Source organism: Ahaetulla prasina, chromosome 6 (genome assembly GCF_028640845.1).
Source record: "Ahaetulla prasina isolate Xishuangbanna chromosome 6, ASM2864084v1, whole genome shotgun sequence".
NCBI lineage: Eukaryota > Metazoa > Chordata > Lepidosauria > Squamata > Colubridae > Ahaetulla > Ahaetulla prasina.
The window spans coordinates 94,816,667-94,839,521 of record NC_080544.1 but is presented as its reverse complement, the minus strand read 5'-3'; the positions used below and the strand labels follow the sequence as shown (position 1 = coordinate 94,839,521).

The 22,855-nt window shown below is 41.7% G+C and overlaps 1 protein-coding gene across 2 annotated transcripts in view; it reads right to left on the bottom strand.

The window, feature by feature from the left end:
- TMEM212 (transmembrane protein 212) overlaps positions 1 to 22,855 on the bottom strand; it is a 103,082-nt gene that overhangs the window by 46,982 nt on the left and 33,245 nt on the right. Inside the window, exon 4 of one of the 2 annotated variants that reach the window (XM_058187260.1) lies at positions 17,529 to 18,633. The exons of the other annotated variant lie outside the window; for it this stretch is intronic. Coding sequence (XP_058043243.1) covers positions 18,550 to 18,633 — 84 coding nt within the window. The 3' untranslated portion in view covers positions 17,529 to 18,549. Of the gene's footprint in view, positions 1 to 17,528; positions 18,634 to 22,855 lie in introns of those variants that run through there. 2 annotated transcript variants of the gene reach the window in all.

Genomic DNA, 22,855 nt, shown 5'->3' with positions numbered 1-22,855 from the left:
CCATTTCAGACAAATGATTGTCCGATCTCTTCTTAAAAACCTCCAGTGTTAAGGCACCCACAATTTCTGGAGGCAAGATGTTCCAGTGACTTTCTTGACTATAAATGTCAATTATCGTGCTTTTTCTCTCCCAGATCTCATTCAGTTTGACTGAGCATTTACTTTCAAAGTTGAAAAAGAATTTTGATGAGCTTCATCAGAGAAAGGTTGTGTTATAAGAGCCGATGCGGTGCAGTGGTTAGAGTGCAGTACTGCAGGCTACTTCAGCTGACTGCTAGCTGCAGTTCAGCAGTTCAAATCTCACCAGACTGAAGGTTGACTTAGTCTTCCATCCTTCTGAGGTGGGTAAAATGAGGACCCAGATTGTTGGGGATGATATGCTGATTCTGTAAGCTGCTTAGAGAGGTCTGTAAAAGCACTATGAAGCAGTATATAAGTCTAAGTGCTATTGCTATTGTCTCATTTTTTCAGTTCCAAAGGGCCAAATATAGCCCTCCAGAATTTTTGTTATCAGAGACAAAACATGCTTTCTGACCTCTTAAAGCAAACTCCAGCCCCCTTCATTCTTGCTCATGGCATCATAACTAGAGTAGAAGCATGGCAGGATTTGAATTCTGATATTGCAATTAATTTTGCAGCATTTCACCAGGTCCATGCAGCCAAGAGGTATAGTATGTATAAATTACATACATAAATCTTTCAGAAAGGAAGAAAAATTATTACACAGCATGACTTAAATGCATGAAATTCTTCTCTTCAGTTGTTTTTCACAATACAAATTTTGTAATGCAAATGGATGGCAACAACCTGTCGTGTTTGCTCCCATTAATGATGAATTTGCACGAGGACATAGCATCATTTCTTTCAACCCACCCTTTGACACATCACTATCGTTCCTATACAATTCCCTATAACTCTAAAAATCCCCTCATCTTAATTCCATCACAAATTATTTCATATATTTATTTTGCATTTTGCTGAAATATTCATATTTATCCCTTTTCACATATCTCCAAAACGTTATTTTTATTTCCCTCAAAATTGCTCTGCTTTTATTTGCTAATTTTAACCTTAATAATTGCCTGCTTTCTCTAATCACATTCTCTACAGTTTTCTTTTTCTCTCCATACACACTATATAATTTACATAAAATGCCCTAAACAATTTGAGGGGTGGATAAGTGCAGAGTTGTACCATTAGTTGACTTCAAAACAAATTATATGTTAATGTAGTCGATTCAGATTCTCAAGCAGCAATAGAAAGACCGTCCAGCTGATATATTTTTCACCTTTTGATGCTCTCAAACACTTTTACAAGGAAGGCTTCATATACAGCTGATTACTTTTATTGAGTCAATGAATAATGGAAGATGGCTTAGCGCATCCAGCCAAAGAGGTCCTCTGGGGAGCGTTAATAAAATTAAAAATATTTAAAAAAAGCAGGATAAGAGTAGAACAAGAACTATAAAGCAGCCATGATACAACCAGGATGAGTCAAAGAGCAGGGTGGAAAGCAATGGAGCATGTTAACAAAATTCAGAATCCGACCAATTGCAAGGATAGAAATGATGCAATGATCCGAGAGCATTGTCCTTATTTATGTGTTTTACACCATTTGGCGGAGAAGCGAGTATAAAGCGAAAGGTCAAGAGAAACAATGGATGAATAGACTCATGAGTTGAAGAAATGAAGCTGGATAGGGAATTACCAACCACTTGAGCTGGTTGTCGCTTAGCCAGTACATATTACAATAAACAACCAGGGACAAACAAAGGATCAAATATTTTCATATTCAAATCTCTTCTGTCGTATTTAGTCATGGTTTATTTTCAAAGCCCCAAACAAGACTGTGATTCTTGCAAACAGGCTGTGGAATAATGGCTGGTTTTTCCCTTCAAATGTCACTTGGTTACCCCCAAGTTTTTCTAGTTGGCCTTGACTTATAACACTGGAGCCAATTAGAGACTTCACTGAGGGAGAAAAACAAGAAAGGATAAGTCAGAGTATCACAAACCACACAACCTTGTTTACATCTGTTGATAAGGGAAAGGCTTGGTTCATGCATGCTGATAAGCTATTCATTTATTGTTGATTAAATAAAAGTTAGTGATCATGACCTTTTGAAATAAAATGAGGGGTATCAGTAAACGAACTGATAACTATGGTTTAATGTTCTAAAAGAAACCATGATCTATTCATTGCCAATTTTATTTATTTGTCAACAAGTACAAGAAAACAAGTAACAGAATAGACATAGACTTGGAAGCATGAAAAAAATTGTCACAAGAAAAGGATATAAATTGGCAAAACATAGCCACAAAACACATAGAATGATTACATATAATTGGGAACAGTAGGACAGGGACAGTAGGCACGCTGGTGCACTTATGCATGCCCCCTTAGGGACCTCTTAAGAAACATGAAAGGTCCACAGTAGACAGTTTACGGTGAAAGGTAGGGGGATTAGAGAGACTAACAGCAGGATCAGGTAGAGTGTTCCAGACATTTACTACTCTATTGCAGAAGTCATATTTCCTACAATTAAGATTAGAGCAAATTACATTGAGTTTAAATCTATTGATAGCCCTTGTGTTATTACGGTTGAAATTAAAGTACTCATTTACAGGTAGAACATTTTGGTAAATGTTCGTAATAGCTCAGGCTGTTAGAAGCCTGTTATTAGAACACAGCAGCCTGCAATTACTGCAGGTTCAAGCCCGGCCCAAGGTTGACTCAGCCTTCCATCCTTTATAAGGTAGGTAAAATGAGGACCCAGATTGTTGGGAGGGCAATAAGTTGACTTTGTAAATATACAAATAGAATGAGACTATTCCCTTATACACTGTAAGCCGCCCTGAGTCTTCGGAGAAGGGCGGGATATAAATGTAAATAAATAAATAAAAAAAATCTTATGAACTAAGCATAAGTCAGAACGTAGACAACGTAGTTCAAGGCTTTCTAGACTTAAGATTTCAAGCCTGGTGGTATAGGGAATTTTATTTTGAGCAGAAGATTTGAGAACTCTCCTAGTAAAATATATCTGGACCCTCTCTAATATATTGATGTCTGAAATCCAATGTGGGTTCCAGGCAGGTGAGCAGACAATTTGGCACACCAAACAAAATCAATAGCAGATAAGTCACATTAGGTGATATTTAAGCCCTTACTTATTTAAAAAAGCAAAGCTGAATTAGATTTTTGGTAGTTAGCTGACCATACCCACATTACAGAAGATGTAATATCAGAAACAAAAGTAGTTTAATACTGCTTTCTTCTGGAATCAGAATCTGATCATGGGCCTTGAAATGAAGCTGCACGTCATGGTGCCAGAATAAAAAAAGAATACCTAATAGACCTACCTAAAAAGATGGTTGTTATTAGTGCAACTGCCAATCAGCACAGGTAAAGTCTTTCTTTCTTTAAAAAAAATTTGATTTCCCCCCCCCTATAAAATGGATTGAGGCCTCAATAGTTGCATTGCAAATCACCCGCCGTTGGTGGCAAGGTGTTACAACTGACTATTTCTGCCATCGAGCCGTTAATCACATTTTTGCAGCTATGATAACAATAGCACTAAAATAGAATATAAAGCTACACCTTAGCTCACTGAAGGCTGGTCATATAAATGCCCTCATTTCATTCCCAGTAGTATCTATCTCAAGAGGTTAAGTTGTGATTGAACTGGGCTTTCCTTTGATCTGCAAAACAGCTGGCAATAGCAGCCGATGACTAGAGGCTATTTTTGATGAAGTGAAGTCACTATAGCTGCAAGTCCCTTGAATTAGAGCAGGTTTACTCCAAATGCTAGGCAGAGCTTTGATATGTTGAAGAGCGTCTTCTCCTTTTCTTTCTCCTTCTCTTCTTCTTCTTCTTCTTCCATTCCTCTGATCACTACTACATGTTGCAACCACGGCACCCACTTGAGCCTTCTTCCCTCAGCTGTCGTCTTCTTCAAAGGGATTTTTCTGTTTTGTTTTAGGAAAGTGTTGCCATTAACAGCAGTTTTAAAACCTTTGATGGTTGGAAAGGAATCTTTTTTTCCCCCAGCGCTAATGGCAGCTGTTGCTGCTGCTCACATCTTCCTCCCACCCACTATATACTATTTCTTCTTTTCTTTACTTTTGGTTCATTAAAAAAAAAAAAAAACAACTCACACGTATCAGTGTGTGTACATGCACATGACCAAGAAATGGAATGGAACGTGACCGATTTTCATTTGGTTCATTTTATTTATTTATTTATTACAAATATTGCCCTGCAGGCAAAAGATGAGAGGAAGAATAAATTCTTAGGACTAACAGGAAACTTTAGAGGGGAAAAACTTGATGTCAAATCGAGACAGGAACTCGATTGTCTATAATAAATCATTAGCAGGTGTCCCGAGGGGCTGAATGAGAGTTTTTAATGTGGCAGTTTGCTTTGGTTTTGGTGCTTAAGACTGTGTTGAACATTTATGTGCAACGTTTGTTAACACAGGATAGTGGTGAATGCTGGCCTATAGACAAAATGGTCTGAAATAAAATAATCATTTAGGGCAGCGGTTCTCAACCTGTGGGTCGCGACCCCGTTGGGGGTCGAATGATGATTTGCCAGGGGTCACCTAAAACCATCGGAAATATGGGAAGTATACTTGCGAGTCAAAGAATCGCGCTCCAATGGTTGACTCCACAAGCCAGCTGCAGGCTCTTCTAATCGCTAGCCGAATTCGGCTTCAGGCGCGATGAATTAAAAAAGAGAGAAATCTTTGCTCTGATGTCTCCCCCTCAAGCCAGCTGCAATCACTCCCAATCACTAGCCTAATCTGGCTTCAGGCGCGATAAACTTAATAGGGGAGGAGTTTCCACTTTAATGCCTCCGTCCTCAAGGCAATCGCAAGCAGTTCAGATTGCTAGCCAATACGGCTTCAGGCGTGATAAATTTAAAAAAAAAAACAGTTTGCCGCTTTTTCCCCCCTTCATTTATTTGTAATTTAATTATAAGCAGAAATATATTTTGCACAAAATATAATTACATATTGTTTCGTGATTAAACATAAAGCTTTGGCTATGTTCAGTTTGTAACAATGAAAATACATCCTGTATATCAGATATTTACATTATGATTACGATTTATAACATTAGCAAAAGTACAGTTACTTAGGCCTATGAACAAAAATAATTTTACGGTTGGGGTCGCCACATTGTGGGGAATTGTATTAAAGGGGTCGCAGCACTATAAAGGTTGAGAACCACTGATTTACAGAGTATTAAAAGAGAGACAAATGAATGAGGTATGGTAATTTAGAAATAATCATATATCAGTTATTTCTTATGACCATTCTGAACCGAGCCTTGAGTAATTCACCTAATTTCAAATATAAGCATAAACAAGAAACAATGGATGGAGAGAAAGAATCAAGGAGAGAAACAACTGGAACTAAGCAGACATTTCCTAACAGTGAGAACAATCAACCCGTGGAATGGCTTGCCTTCAGAAGTTGTGACTGCCCCATCATTGGGGGATTTCAAGAAGAGACTGGACAGCCATTTATCTGAAATGGTTTAGGGTCTCCTGCTTGAGCAGGGGGTTGGATTAAAAGACCTCCAAGGTCCCTTCCAATTCTGTTATTCTATGTTTTGTGTTCTACCTTATCAAGAGAGATGGAGTGGTGGGAGGAATGAAAAGACTGAGTGACTCAAATGGTAGCTGACCATAGATTCGAATTATTTTTACAAAAACATAGGCCTCAGGAAAGCTGAACTCATGGATATGACTATTCCAGGAGAAAAAGAATCAAATTCTTTGATTTATATAGATGTTATAGCCCATCAGTGTGCTGATGACAATCAAAATACACAATCAGTCTTCTGATAATACTTTCCTTCAAAAATCTATTCCTATTTCATTTATGACCCAGTCTTGTTGGGCAAGTATGGTTTTCTCTATGAAACATTATTTCAAAGCTGAGGCTCTATCTAAACATGTGGGATATTACTCAGAGAGATATACAAAACTGATACTATAAGCACTGTAAACCAAACTCAGGCATTGTGAAGTTGGCCGGAATGGACTGAGATTGTATTTTCTGATTGATTGGAGAAGTGTTTTTCAACCATGGTAACTTTAACATGTGTGGATGCATGTCAATTCCCGGAATTCTCCAGCCCAGAAAAACATTGGCCTAGATCAGCGAAGGCAAACCTTTTCCCAAACTGTGGAAAAGGGGAACCGAATGCCCAAACTGGAATGTGTGTGCATGCATTCGTATGCATGGGCCAGAGCACCGGAAACCTGAACATTGAAACCTGAGCATGCGCACGCTGGCCACCTGGTCTTCGGGTTTCCAGCGCACACATGCATACCTGCCAGCTGGTCTTTGCATACACCGGAGTCGGCCAGCTGGTCTTTGGGTTTCTGGCATTCCGACATGCATGAAGACCAACTGGCCGAGCAGCTGACAATGGCTCATGTGCCCATAGAGAGGGCTCTGCGTGCCACCTCTGGCATGCATGCCATAGGTTCACCATCACAGGCCTAGATTATTGATTGCACAAGAACCACAAAAGTGAAAGGAACAGATTGAAGTCTCTTTATCCTTGTGGATGGAAAGAAAGAATGGAAGAAAGATGAGTGCATGGTACCAAGCAGAAATTAGACACAAAAAGACTCATGGTCATTGTAGTATGTCCTTCTTCGGAATGCATGGCCAATGATCCAATATACCCCAACCCTATTTTGTGTTCCACCTTGCCTCATCACTGTTAAAATTCCATGAGAAAACTATCAAATTTTCATCATTTACCCCTTATTTTCCAACCAAAAAAGGAAATGAAATAAATGTGAAACCATTGAAAGACATTTTATGCAAGTGCTTTCTGTTATGTTCGGGAAGTAACGAGGCTGGAGACCAGGGTAGTGACAACAGCTCTTTAATATAGGGTGAACCCAGCAAAGCTGGGAGAAAAACCTCTCCTTTTATACAGTTCTACTGGAGGCTTCGTCCAATCAGCAACGTGCTGATTTCCCGCTCAAATATTTAAAGGCACAAACATGAATACATAACACTCCTCCCCTCCCAGAAAACACTTTGCCTCTATTTACATATTTATTTACATGTTATTTTTCGACGTAGTCACGCAAATAACCTGGGCGTCTCCTAGTTCTTTCTGACCTGCGCGGTTCAGTTCTGGGTGGTGTTTTGAGCTGGTCGGAGGGGCTGTTTTCTCCTCCCAGCTCTTTCTCTGAGCCAACGGGCTCCGGATTATTGGCCGACTCTTTTTCTTGGCCATCCGGCCTTGGATTATTTTTGAAACTGTCCCTGCTGTTTCCCTCGGGAACCTGATGGCGTCGCTGGAACTCTGGGACCTCAGCTAAGTCTTGCGCCTCATTGTCAGCTGTGAATTCAAATTGGTATTGGTCATGATCTGTTTCATTTGGTTCGGTTTGATCAGTTATTCGTTTCCTTATCTGATCTATGTGGCGCCTCCACACTCGGTTGTCTGGTAGCTCTACCACGTACGATTTTGGGCCGGTTATCTTTATTATTTGTCCTGCGAACCAACTAGGGCCGTCCCCATAGTTTCGGGCCCACACCCGGTCGCCTATGCTCATTTCCCTTGTCTTTTCTAGTTCCCCCTTGTAACCCTCTGGTGTGTAATGGGGATTCAAACGGTCAAGTGGGCATCGGAGTTTCCGTCCCATTAGTAATTCGGCTGGGCTTTTCCCGGTGGCCGTGCTTGGGGTTCTGTGCTGGACGGCTAGGAAAAAGTCTATCTTTGTTTGCCAGTCACCTGGCTTGAGCCTGGACAATGCCTCCTTAGCGCTCCGGACGGAACGCTCTGCAAGGCCATTCGACGCAGGGTGGAAAGGCGCAGAGAGGGCATGTCGGATGCCCTCCTCTGCCAGGTATTCTTCAAACTGGGCTGCCGTGAATTGAGGCCCATTGTCGGACACCAGAGTGTCCGGCAACCCGTGAGTTGCAAATAGGTGGCGCAGGGCTGCGATTACTGCTTCGGCCGTAGTGGATTTCATGAGTATGATCTCCAACCATTTAGAGAATGCATCAACAACCACTAGGAACGTTTGGCCGTGGAAGGGGCCAGCAAAATCAATGTGGATTCTTGACCAGGGCCCTTGGGGCTTTTCCCATTCTCTGACTGGGGCCGTTGGGGGTAGAGGTCTGGACTCTTGGCAAGCCTGGCATTTCCCTACCCTCTCAGCAATCTCTGCGTCCATGAGTGGCCACCACACATAGCTTCTAGCTAACCCCTTCATCCTTACGATCCCTGGGTGACCCTCGTGGAGGAGGTCCAATACCTTTCCCCTTAATTTATCAGGAATTATTACACGATCACCCCATAACAGGCAACCCCCTTGAGCCGAGAGCTCATCTCGTTTTTTAACAAATTCTTTGAACCGTTCGCCCGGCGCAGCGGGCCACCCTCTCTGTACCCAACCGAGTACAGTCCTTAACACAATGTCCCGGTATGATGCCCGAGCCACTTCCTTAGATGTGACTGGGCCAGAGTCCAAAGAGTCAATAAGTAGGATGGGCGTTCCCGGAGTGGGGTCTTCGGTCGCCCCTGGTAGTGGGCATCGGCTTAACGCGTCCGCATGCCCCACTTCTTTTCCTGGTCGATGCTGCAGCTTGTACGAATAAGCGGCTAGGAATATAGTCCAACGGGTCAGTCGTGGCGAAAGTGCCACAGGCGTTGGGCGGTCGCCAGCCAGTATCCCTAGTAGCGGTCTGTGGTCAGTCACGATTTCAAAATTCCGCCCAAAGACATATTCGTGGAATTTTTTAACCCCTGACACAATGGCTAGTGCTTCTTTATCTAGCTGGCTGTAGTTTCTCTCTGGGGAGGACATCGTTCTAGAGTAAAACGCTATAGGGGCTTCTGTGCCGTTTGGGAGTCTATGGCTGAGTACAGCTCCCACCCCATAAGGGGAGGCATCGCATACCAACACTAGGGGTAATGAGTTGTGGTATTGGATGAGCAGGCTATCACTTGAGAGCAGGTTCTTTACTGCTTCAAAAGCCCTATTTTCCGACTTTCCCCAAGACCAAACAGTATTTTTTCCTAAGAGCCTATGCAGCGGTTCCATAGCAGTTGCTTTGTTCTTTAAAAGACCGCGTAAAATTCACCAATCCAGGAATGCCTGCAGCTCTGCTTTGTTTTTGGGCGCTGGAGCCTTCCTAATTGCCTTAACCTTGCTCTCAGTGGATGAATTCCTTTCTTGTCTATCCGGTAGCCCAAGAAATCGACGGATTCGACCCCTATCTGGCATTTGTTTGCCTTGACTTTTAATCCGGCTGTCCGGAAAATGCCCAAAACCTTTCTTAACCGCTCCCCCAATTCCTCCATGTTTTCCCCTGAAATTAGGACATCATCGAAGTAGGGAACTACTCCTGGGAGCCCTTGCAGTAGTCGTTCCATTAGGTTTTGGAACAGCCCTGGTGCCACACTAACCCCAAATTGCAATCGGGTGCACTTGAAGGCCCCCCTGTGCGTTACAATCGTTTGGGCTTCGGCTGTGCGGGCGTCTACGGGCAGTTGTTGGTAGGCTTGGGCCAAGTCTAACTTTGCGAAGACTTGCCCTTGCCCCAAAGAGTGCAATAAGTGTTGCACCACGGGAACCGGGTAAGCGCTTTTCTGTAAGGCTTTGTTAAGCGTCGCCTTGTAGTCAGCGCAAATTCTAATTGACCCGTCCGGCTTTATTGGGGTGACGATTGGCGTCTCCCACTTTGCGTGATCGACTGGCACCAAAATCCCCTGATTTATGAGCTTGTCCAGCTCCTTATCGATTTTTGGTTTTAGGGCAAAGGACTCTCCTCGCCTTAAGCCTAATGGGGGCTACCTGGGGTCTAAGTTGAAGGAAATAGGGGTCCCCTTGTACTTGCCCAGGCAGTCCTTGAAGACATCTTGAACTCGTTAAAGAGAATGTCTTTCAGGTTACAGTCACTCCTGTAGATGCCAGTCACTCCCATGCCCAGGGCACGAAACCAGTCTAGTCCCAACAGACTGGGCAGAGTTCCTTCGACGATCGTGATGGGCAGGGTCTTCTTGTGTGGACCGTACTCGACTCGGACGGAGGTGGTCCCTCGAACAGGGATGTGATTCCCCTGGTAGTCGTGGACTCGTAGCCGTTGTGCTTGCAGGTGGCGCTTCGCGACAGACGGCAGCGACTTCGCCAAAGTGTCCCAGGACATGATGGTGATCGCTGATCCCGTGTCTACTTCAAGCCGGCACCGTACTCCCTCTATTTTTGGCTTGGTGAAGATCTTCTTCTCCACTCGGGTCGAGGCGCGGCCTATGACCACAGTTGTTTGGTTGGAATCCGCGCCTTTTTTGTTTGAGCCAATCGCGGGTCGCCTTGCCGATTCCGCGCTCTGATTGGCCGATTTGAATTTTCGGCGGGAAGGTTGGGCCGCTCGACAAACTTGAGCTAGGTGCCCTTTTTTTCCACACCGCCGGCAGGTCGCGTCCTTAAACTTGCAGCGTTGCCGCTGGTGTTGACCACCGCAGCTCCCGCATTCATCTCTGTCCCCTTTGTCGCGTTTCTCGGTTCGGCAGACCCCTTCCTCATCTTCACCGTCGGATTCGGTCTGAACCTCCTCCTGGTGCACCGGGGTTGCCTTCGCGCTCGCCTTTGGTGGGACAGGCTTCTGCAGTGTCTCCGCCGCTTGGGTGGACATTTCATGTGCTCTGGCTTCGTCCAGAGCGGTGGCCAGCGTTAGGTTGCTCTTTGCTAGCAGCCGTCGCCGCAAACGGATGTCTTTGACGCCTCGGATGAGTTGCTCGAGGAGCACCTCGTCTAGGTCGCGGTATCCGCAGTCCTTGGACGCTTTTCTTAGGGCGGCCATGTAGTCACCGATGGTTTCGCCCTCCATCTGCCTTCGCTCTCCGAATTCAAACCGCCGCACGTATTTGGACGGCGTTGGTGCGAAGTGGTTTTTTAGTAAAGTCTGTAGAGTTGGCCATGACACCGACTGCAACGGCGTTGGCTCTGCCAGGGCTTCCGCGATATCAATGACCTCCGGACCACAGTGGCTTAAGAAATAAGCCCTTTTTCGGTTATCTGGAACTCCTTGCAGTTCGTTGGCTTCTAGAAAGCTTTCGAAACGGGTCATATACGTTCCCCATTTCTCCTTAGCCGGGTCAAACGGTGCGGGCGGAGTGTAACTGGCCATCTCCGCTTTTCTGCCCTGAGTTTGCTGGGTTCGGGTCTATCGTGCTTCAGCTCGGTTCTGGTTCTCCTTAGCCTCGATATCCCACCTTCGTCGCCAATGTTATGTTCGGGAAGTAACGAGGCTGGAGACCAGGGTAGTGACAACAGCTCTTTAATATAGGGTGAACCCAGCAAAGCTGGGAGAAAAACCTCTCCTTTTATACAGTTCTACTGGAGGCTTCGTCCAATCAGCAACGTGCTGATTTCCCGCTCAAATATTTAAAGGCACAAACATGAATACATAACACTTTCTCCTTAATATCTTCCCAATTTGACAGAATAGACTGTGAATGTCAACGCCCTCCATTGACTTTACTGGTCACCAGCCTGCAGTTCTTGAACGTAAGAAAAAACAAGAACTTTTCATCCAGAAATGGTTCTTGATCCCATCTAACTCATCCTGGTATCAAAAGGTGTGTCCCCTGTGCTCACTTTATAAATAGAGAAAACAGCAGGGGTTACTCTGCATGGTTTTTCCAGTGCCTACCAAACAGCAATTGTGTTCTGGAAAAATACATAAATGCCATTCCTTGCTGCCCCAATACAGACCGTAACAAAGTGAATGGGTTGATTCCTAAAAGCGAGATACTAAAGGCAGGGTGGTAATCTATTCTAGGAAGCAAGGGAAAGTGGTGATATTTAAAAAGAGCAGTGACAGCTATAGAAGAAGGAATTCCAATGAATACAAATAGAATGGGGACGTGTATAGAAAACAAAGAAGCAAATCACCAAATGTAATTACAAGCACAGCATCAAACTCTTCAGAAGAGTGCAATCTGAGTTGAAGTTTGCAAAAGATGTTAAGATTTGGGATGGGAGTATATTTAAAGAAGAAGAAAAAAGTGTTGATAAGTCCACAAGGATGAGAAAGATTGACAAATGTTAGTAGACCACAACAAAGGCAGAAATATTTAGCTGCCATAGGGAAAGTGGGCTTGACCTTCTGGTACAGTGATAGTAGATCAAATGGAAAAATGAAGTTTGAAGCCTAGAGTAAGTAAAATAGGGGTTGGAAATAATACTTATCCCAATGTCTGTTGACTACAGACATAATGCTAAACTAAGGAGAGGCACAGTACTTCAATTACATATGAATCAGCCTAAAGAAGGTCAAATTTTCAAGACTTGGTAAAATGTACAATAATGAGCAGTAATTAGATATTGTTGGATATAATTCTGGGATGACATCCAGGGATGAAATGCTACAGGTTCGCTCTGGTTTGGGCGAACCCATAGTGATAAAAACTACCAGTTTGGGTGAACCAGTAGTAAAAAAAACACAACCTATTGGTTCAGGCAAAACGGTAGTTAGCTACCAGTTCGATTTAACCAATAGTTTAAAAAGCTACCAGTTCCTCCAAACCGGTATTTCCAACAATCAGCTGTGCCGCTCGGTTTAGCTTTGCTAGAAAGCAGGTTTGCTAGAAAGCAGGAAATGCTTCTTTCTAGCAAAGCTAAATTGTGCAGCACAGCTGATCCCCCCCTCACTGTCCCAAGCCTCCTTTTGATGCGCAGTGTGCATGCACACACAGTGCACATTTGGTGCGTGGCACCCATGCACAGCCAGCAAACTGGTAGCAAACCAGTTCAGATTTCACCACTGATCACAATTCTTATTCTTCCAAGCTAAGAAGCCATATTAGATACAAATTAGAGGAGGTGTATTCACAGTTTGTCTAGAAAATACTTGGGTGAAGAAGGCTGGCCTAAAGGTTTCTAATTATCCTGGCCTATGTTTGATTGTCCTTAAATACATTTTAGAAGGTCACACATTAAGGAGATTTATAATATTAAGGTTTGTGTAGCATTTAGGACTGCGTTCCAAAGAAGAGCTTTGGAACATAAAGTAGCATGAAATACTATCTATCAGCAGCTCATCAAACCAGCTCGGGAACATCTGTAAAACAATCTCTACGCAATCCTAGGAAATAGCACAATCCCAGTGTAAAGAGTTGCAGACCAATAAGTTCATGTTCTCATGCACTCCAAAAGCATTATTCTGGAATTGGCCAAAAGCACACCGCACACAGCCATGATTAATATACATTTTCGGTAGCTGTGCACACATTTTTGCAGTAACACAAGAGAACTCCCCTGTGTGATTTTACCGAGGTTGCATCTCCCTGTGAACGTTGCTCAGTGGAAAACTTTATTCAGGCACATGGAATCTAACCTGCTGGTGTCAACCAATTCCAAAAGAAATGAGTCAGGTTGAGCAAACAGTAAAAAGAAGAGTCTCTGCCCTGGCAAACATTTTGGACCTTTGATCTTTGTCTTTGCAGAGCAACAACCTGTGATCTTGAAAAGGTCAGACCGTACATTTAAGTTGAACTGTACTTGCAACATGGGGTTGATAGGTAAAAAAAAAAACAGGAGGAAGATTCTTTAGTCCGTACTGACTGGTTGGCTGAAGCTTTATCTCACCGTGTTCCTAACAGAGTGTATATTTGAACAGGAATCAAGCATTCTACATTAACAGGATTTACTGGAAATCTTTGAGATTGGAATTAACTATTCACTTGCCTAAATGCTATTCACCCTAAATGCCAAAGCCCACTGCAACTACATAGCAAAAAAAAGCTCTAAGAGTTGTAAACTTAATTTTACATAGCTTCTTTTCCAAAAACTCTACACTACTAACCAGAGCATACAAAACATTTGCCAGACCTATTCTTGAATACAACTCATCCGTCTGGAACCCATACCACATCTCTGACATTAATACTATCGAACGCGTCCAAAAATATTTTACTAGAAGAGTTCTTCGCTCCTCCGAAATCAACAAAATACCTTATACCACCAGGCTTGAAATTCTGGGTTTAGAAAACTTAGAACTCCGCCGACTCCAACATGATCTGTGTTTAACACACAGAATCATCTATTGTAATATCCTTCCTGTAAAAGACTACTTCAGCTTCAATCGCAACAATACAAGAGCAAACAATAGATTCAAACTTAATATCAACCGCTTCAGACTTGATTGCAGAAAATATGACTTTTGTAACAGAGTTGTTAACGCTTGGAACTCACTACCTGACTCTATAGTCTCTACTCAAAACCCCAAAATCTTCAACAAAAAACTGTCTACTATTGACCTCACCCCATTCCTAAGAGGACTATAAGGGGCGTGCATAAGAGCACAAAAGTGCCTACCGTTCCTGTCCTATTGTTCTCTTCATTATAGAATTATATGCATACTTTTACTTATACTTTTACTTATGATGAGTTATTTATGTTGATGATTGTATATATTGTTGTGACAAAAAAAAATTTAAAAAAAAACTGGGCTAAAGAAACAATGGAGCGGACCATTTTGGGTGCTATACTCGGTGCAGATGGGTTTCTTAACTATCCCTACCAACAAAGTAACCGTTGCATTAGCACAGGAAAGTTAAGTCTCAGTCTTGGGCGTTTTTTATCAGGGCAACCTGGTCTACCTAAATATGGGATGTAGCATACTGCTTCCGCTTTAGCCTTTCAGCCCCAATCCAGGAGTCCTTGCAGGAAGTTGCTTTTGCGACAAACTAGTTTTGTGTTAAATTTATATTTTACCAACAAAGAAATAAAGGGGGACTAGTATTATGAGCTGCGGTGGCACAGTGGTTAGAGTCAATGGTGGAACTGAAATTTTTTACTACCGGTTGTGTGGGCATGGCTTGGTAGGCATGGTGTGGCTTGGTGGGCATGGCAGGGAAGGATACTGCAAAATCTCCATTCCCTCCCCACTCCTGGGGAAGGATGCTGCAAAATCCCCATTCCCTCCCCACTCCAGGGGAAGGATACTGCAAAATCCCCATTGCCTCCCCACTCCAGAGGAAGGATACTGCAAAATCTCCATTGCCTCCCCACTCCAGAGGAAGGATGCTGCAAAATCCCCATTCCCACCCACTCCAGGGGAGGATATTGCAAAATCTCCATTCCCACCCCACTCTGGGGCCAGCCAGAGGTGGTATTTGCCAGTTCTCTGAACTACTCAAAATTTCCACTACTGGTTCTCCAGAATCTATCAGAACCTTGACTGCACTGATTGGAATGTTTTTGAAAGTACCTCTGCAGACTTAGATGAACTCACAGTTACTGTAACATCATATATCAGCTTCTGTGAAGACCTATGTGTACCGACCAGGAACTTGCAAATATACAGTAACAACAAACCTTGGTTCACAGCTAAACTTAAGCAGCTACGTCGTTCCAAAGATGAAGCCTACAGAAAAGGTGATAAAATGCTGTACAATCAGGCCAGAAATGTATTAGCAAGGGAGATCAGAGCAGCAAAAAGAAGCTACTCTAAAAAGCGAAAAAATCAGTTCTCAACAAATGAACCAGCAAACATGTGGAAAACTCTTAAAAATATCACAATGTCACAGCAAATAAATAAATATATATATACTGTCAGATTATTCATCAACTGGAATAGGACATGGTAACAAGGTCATCCAGTGAATAGGCATAGCAACTAAGTCAGCCAATGGGAGCTGAGACACACTGGAGCCAGGCCGTGTCTTAGTCTACAGCTTCTGAGTCTGTGCAGAGAAATTGAAACTGAAATTAAGCAGTCTGTGCATGCTGTCTGCTCTGCTGAAATGAAACTAACTGTTTTCTCCTGCCTTGTGTTTTGCCTGTAACTACTACATTGGAAGAATCTTCTATATCGGTATTGTACATTTATCTTCATGTATTAATAAAGAAGTTAATGAATTCTGCTACATCAGCCTGCCTGCGTGTGCTTTCTCCATTTAATTTCTTCAACAAACTCTGACATATATGCTTCATTTAAAAATCATATTTGGGAAAGAAAACAGAAACCTCCAGGGGAAGTATATTGTGGTGACACCACAGATGATAGCTCTTAATTCCAAGTCATAGAAAAATTAGCTTTTCCAATTAGTTCCTCCTATCAGTTTATGTCCAAAGCCATGCTGGCTGAGTAGGATTGGGATTGTAGTCCAGTGCATCCTGGACACCAGAATGGAGAAGAGTGACGAGGAACAACCCAGACTTTGGGTTCTGTGCTGTGCTGTGTTTATTTAGCCATGGTTTCCCTGAATTTAGCCATGCTTTCACTGGATTCAAGCTAGAAATTAAAGATGGACTACCTCTCACACTGCCTCTGAGGAAGCATATGCTACATTGAGGAATCATATGCTATAATGCAGACTCCTGCTCTTTCACAAATTTGCAAGTGCCTGTCTATTGACACAATGACATCCCTGGAAAGGGACAGGCCTATTTTTCTTTTGGGAGGAGTGTCATGCCACATCATATAACTTTATATACTGCTGTTGCCCTCTAGCCCCATCTAGTGGCCGGAGAGACAAATATGCCCCAAGTATATTGTTTTGAAGCTGACCCAACCCATTTTACCCATCAGCCCGCACTCTCAAGCCAAGTGCATGCTGGAAAACCATGTCCTTTAACATTTGAAGAAGGCAGAAGTACATGGTCATTCAAGGACAAACCCACATCCCACACAGAGCATCCTTGGCGAGATTTAAATTGCTTGTATTTATTAATTGTTATGTTCAGCAGCAACTTAATACTGTCTATCTTGTATTTGGTTCTCATTGTATGTGTCTCTGTTTTCCCCATTTTCCCCATATCCTGTTCTTTCAATAAAGCCTTCAGATCTATGCACATGGTCTGTTTTATTGGAGGATAGGTGGGTTTAGCCGCATGTTGAGCTGCACACAGACTAGTGTGGGGACAGAACAAGGAGAGTTTTTGGGTTGGTTGTTTCTCAAAGATCTCTAGTTACAATTCCTATCCCAATCACACCAAAAGTACACTGAGATATAAACTGATCACTTCCTCATCCTTAAAAATCCCTATTTACTTTCAAATATACAACATTGTGGCATCTAAATTTAGCAATTTCACCAGTCAATTTTGACACTCGGTCTTGGTTGCCCAAACCTTCCAAAAGACACTGTTAAAAATTATAGGTGCGGGATGGCATGCCTTTTTATGGTATGTACAAGCTAAAACACAGGGATATTTTAGAAGACATCTAGTAAAAGAGGCGTTGTTATCAAACTGGGAGAAGATAAAGAAAAGCCATTTCTTAAAAATTCCAATTTGTGTATCATCCATTGAGGCATTCTCATACTCAATAACATTTAGAAAGGAAAAAATGGTACAATGAATTGTTGAATGAAAAGGTTATTTAAAAACTAATCTAGAGATTACCTTTGCAAGACGAATTTATTAGGAAGATGATGGAATGTGCAGAGATGAGTAAATTGACATTTGAAATTAGAGAACAAGAAGATAAACAATATTACAAAATATGGGACTTATTCTATCACTGGTTAGAAGGAAAGATATGCTAGAAAAGAGTTGGAAAAGGTTAAGTTCAAGAGAAGTAATCTGAATTAAACTAATTTAGGAGAATGGAATGAATAATGTTACTAGATAAAATACCATTGTTTAATTAAAAATTAATTGAGTAAGAGACCTGGACAATGTAAGACAGATGAATGAAAGAAACGTTTATTTTGAAATTGCACAAGAAGATATGTTAACATCCCACCAACACATTGTAACTGGATTGATGAGATTTTTATGTTTGTTTGTGTTAAAAAATTAAATATATATATATAAAAAAATATAGGTGCATTTTGAACTTGGTGGTTTTCTTGCAGATGTTTCATTACCAAACTAGATAACATCATCTGTGTTAAAAAGGAGGGGTTTGCCTGTCTGCTAAGTCCTATCTAAAGAAATCACATTATATATTAATGAGTTTGTCAAATCAGGCCATAAATATTCTCCACATATAGCAAGGCACACACAAATGTAACATATATTTTGGGTCTGGTTTTTGGATTCTAGATTCATTATTACTCAAAAGAAGTACCTCAGGCCACAGATCAAACGCGGAATACACAACCACTTTAAAATCTTCATGGGGCTAGGTTATTATTTTGAATATGGCAACAGAGGGAAATATTAAACCTATTAAGAATAAACTTTTGAACTGTGTTTCATGAAATTTAAAATTAAAATTAGATTTTGTTATGATCCTAACCAAGCCCTGCCTGACTTCTTTGGTATTCAGACCTTAGAAGAACTTTGAAATGCCAGGTGCATCACTTCACCCAACACAGTAGTTGAACATCATTGATTTATAACTTTCACTCACATATCTTGTCTGCAAATTTAGTTTGCTGTGCTAGAACTGTTGATACCTGCATGGAAAGCTAAAAAGAGTTGCAGGAGACGAATTCCCTTGGAAGTGCGGCAGCATCCACAAAGGTGCTAGTAGACTTGTAAAGTAATCTCAAGATTATTTCATTATAACCAGGAGTCCTGATTCCTGTGCTCCCTGCACATGTGAAGCTTTTCAGATCTTTCCTGTCTCTGGTTCACTTCTTGCATGCATAAATCCATCAAACAGAGGCTCTTCAGAGGTGCAATTCATGAATGGCTGTGGTTGAAGAAAAAGTCAACATATTAAGTCCAACTCTACTCAGAAACACTCTTTGTGCAGGGAACTCTCTAAATCCTACTCCATACATATAAAGGGGAAGACAAATTGCCTGCTGGAATTCATCACCAAATTCATCAGCAGAGAAATTGAGTAGGCAATTATTCTGAACGAGACTTTCTCAAGGACAGAGCTTCCCTTAGTGATGGCAATCGAGTTACCATTGAAAAGTCCAAAATGAATTCTCTCGTTATATCATTTTTTGCAGAGGTGGGTTTCAGTTCTGGAGAACTGGTAGCAGAAATTTTGAATAGTTCGGAGAACCGGTAAATACCACCTCTGACTGGCCTCCCAAGCTGATCAGGAGGGAATGGGGATTTTGCAGTAACTTTCTCCTGGAGTGGGGAGGGAATGGGGATTTTGCAGTAACCTTCCCCTGCCATGCCCACCAAGCTATGCTACACCCACCAAGCCGCACCCACAGAACCGGTAGTAAAAAAATTTGAAACCCACCACTGATTTCTTGGGATTTAATAAAAGTAAAGAAGACTGCTGTGATAATACAGTGGAAAATAGGTCATTGATACCCATCCCATCAAAGAGAAATAATTGTTCCTCTCCATTCTTCATTAAACTACCTTCAGAACAATGTGTCCAGTTCTGGGCACGCCGCTTAATAAAGATATTGAAAAGTAGAGCATGGCCAGAGAAGAGCAATCAAGATGATAAGGAAGCTGAAAGGAAAACCATATGAAGAATGGATGGAGCCATCAGATGAGTTTTAGTCTGGAGAACAAAAGTTTGCAGAAACTCGAATTGTCTTCAGAAGAATATAAGCAATACTTTACTGGTCCAGATCGCCCATGTTGTCCTGCAGTCTGTTCTCAGAGTGGCCAACAATTGCACAAAGAAGTTCACTAATTTCTTAGCAGATGGCCTTCAGAGGCAGTCACAAGTGGGTGTTGGGGGAGTATAAAAGGATGGTGTAAAGGTGTGGGTGTCAGAGTTTGAAGTAACAGACTCGATTCAATCAAAACTCTGAGGCATGGGGTTTCCTCAAAGTACGAGTTTATTAGGCATATCATATTGGCACAACTGGTATAATATGGCTTCCAAAGCTGACACCAACTTTGAAAGACTCGAGGTTTTCCCCACCCAAATCAAAACCCAAAGTTCTTTCTCCAAGTCCCCATACCCAATCAGAGGTCACTGTCCCAACTCCAGTTGGCGTCAGTCCACAGCTCCCAAGCACCTGGTGGGAACATCCTTGGTTCACAAGTCCCCAGCTATCTCGATGGCCTCCTTCCTTTCCCACAGCTCCAACTGGCCTCACTGTTGCAGCCCTGAAGATGCTCCAGTATAGCTTCAGGGCTGACAGGTGGGTTCTGTGGAGTATAGACAGGCGCTATGGAATGCAGGATCCTCCTACCAGGGACTCTTTGGGAGGAAAAGTGGCAGGCACAACTTGCAGGAGCCACTTACTGTGTGGACCTCCCACAGACTTTCTCATTGACTAGGTTTATGGGAAGCTTGGCATGGAAGGCCCCAAATGGAGGTCAACAGGACTGTGGGACACTGCAATGTTGCAATTGTGAGGTGGTTGCCAGACACCAAATCACAATCATGTCATCATTCCCCCTTTTTAAGTGCCGTTCTAAGTTTTGAATGACAAATTAATCAAAAAACTTATAACTTTTTGTTGGGGATTGAGCTAGAAGAGAAACAAGTAAAGGAAACTATGATAGCTTGGGCTAAAAATTTTGGATATTCAATAGACTTAGACAAATGGCAACAGCTATGGGAAAGGAATTATAAATTAACAATGTCCACTGCATATAAAGAAAATCAATATAAAATGTTTTATAGATGGCATATGCCACCTGAGAAACTGGCAAAAATGTTTAAAGACAAATCAGCTAAATGCTGAAAATGACATCAGTTACCAGTATCTAATGTTCATATGTGGTGGACATGTCCAGAAGCCAAAAACTATTGGGAGAAAATAAAGGGTTGGTTAGAAGAAATAACCCAACAACATATTGATTTAAAACCGGAGTCGTTTTTACTGGGGATCCTACCAGAGAAAATTAGTAAAGAAAATACTTATTTGATTATACATGTAATTATAGCAGCAAGAATAGTTTTTGCGCAAAATTGGAAAGCAGAGAAAATACCTCTGGAAGGAGAAATTATTAGAAAAATTTTAGATTGTGCAGAAATGAATAGATTAACCTTGATGATTAAAGAAAGAGAGAATTCAAAATATTTTAAGATGGGATAAATTTTACCATTGGTTAGAAGAAAGGTACAGATAAGCAGTGGATAATTATGTAAGAAAACGATAATAATGTATTTGTGGAACGATGGTAATAGTTCATATTGAAGTGAAGAAAGAAGAAACAACAAAATAATGGAGCCAGGAAGAAAACACTGAGACATCATACGGAAGGAATTGCTGATGTTTTAAATGCATGTTTGTCTATAAAATAAAAACTTTATAAAAAAAATAAAAGGGATGTAATCTTATCTGAATGGCCATCATGTAAAAAGATGGATAGAATTATTCATTATTGTTCATAAAACAGGACAGGAAACAATGATTTATTTACAAGGAAGTACATTTCAGTTGGGCATCAGGAAAAATGTCTGAACGATAAGAACTGTTCAACAATGGGACAGACCTCCCTCAGGAGATCTTCTTTTGCTAGATGTTCTAAAGCAGGGTTGTCAAACTCGCGGCCCGTGGGCCGGATGTGTCATGCACTGCCCATGCCCATATTTAGAAAGGGAGAAAAAGTCATTATACGTTAACGTGACGCCATCATGACGCCGTATGTTTGACAGCCCTGTTCTACTGAAATAGATAAAAAGAAATGCATATTTCTGTGTGAGAAGCGAATTGTTTATGATGGTTTAGAATGCTACTTGGATTTTTAACAATCTATATTCCTATATGATTATGCATTTAAATTAAAATGCTTATTGCATCATTTAACTGGAGATTTGTGAGAAACTGTTGCTGTTGTAAAAATGACGTTCAACCTCCTCCGTGAAGCTCAGTCCAGATGTACAGAGGTCCCAGATCACCATGAATTCCTTTCTCCCTACAAAGAAAAGGCTACTGTGAAATATTTGTTCAGTCCAGTGGTGAGTTTCAAAATTCTTTACTACCGATTCTGTGGGTGGGGCTTGGTGGGCATGGCAGGGGAAGGATCCTGTAAAATCTCCATTTCCTCCCAAGCCGGGACTCAGAGAATAGATGGAGGCGAGGCCAGTCAGAATTTTTACTACCAGTTCTCTGAACTACTCAAAATTTCCACTACTGGTTCTCCAGAACTGGTCAGAACCTGCTGAAACCCACCTCTGGTTCAGTCACATAATTAAGTACAGGCTAGACTAGAAGTGGCAACGTTTTTAGATAGATGGGTGTCTGCAGGGTATGATTTTTTTTAAAAAGTCCAGGCAATACCCAATCAAAATTCCACCATCTTGATTTTTTTACTGTATCCTATGAACACCCTTGTTGAGATAATTATTTTGAATTAAATACATAGTTTTATCAGCCCAAGCACTCTTTTTATGCCTGCCTGAGTGTTTATGCTGCCAATGCAAAACCTCACCCCTATGGAAGGAGCAATTTTGGGGACAAAAGGTTATTGGCCTCACTCTAGATCAGGGATGCCCAATCTTGGACTTCAACTCCCAGAATTCCCCAACCACAAGTCTTAAAGTTCCCAGGATTGGATACCCCTGATTTAGATCATTACACACACTTCACCTGATAACTGTTACTCACATTTTAAAAATCAAAACTGATACTACTGTTCACCACCCAGAGTCACTCGTTTGAGATGGGTGGCAAAACAAACTGAATGAATGAATGAATGAATGAATGAATGAATGAATGAATGAATGATGCTGTTGAAATTATCTATAATTTCTGCCAAACTTTAACAATGTAGTCTGGTGGCCCTTAACTGTTTGCAGGTGGTCAAATGTTTGCAAATCTCAGGTCATAGGCTGCTATAATCAGGTTTTGAGTCGTGTGAACTCAACTACTAAGTGGGTAAATCATGATTTATAGTTTAGGATAAGCCATTTGTGGCTTATTTCACAAGCATTATTTCACATTTCAAGCATATCAGTGACAAGCATATGTGCAAATGGAAAGTAGAAGATCAGACAGAGAAAAACACTAAAGGAACTCCAAAGCACCTGAAGG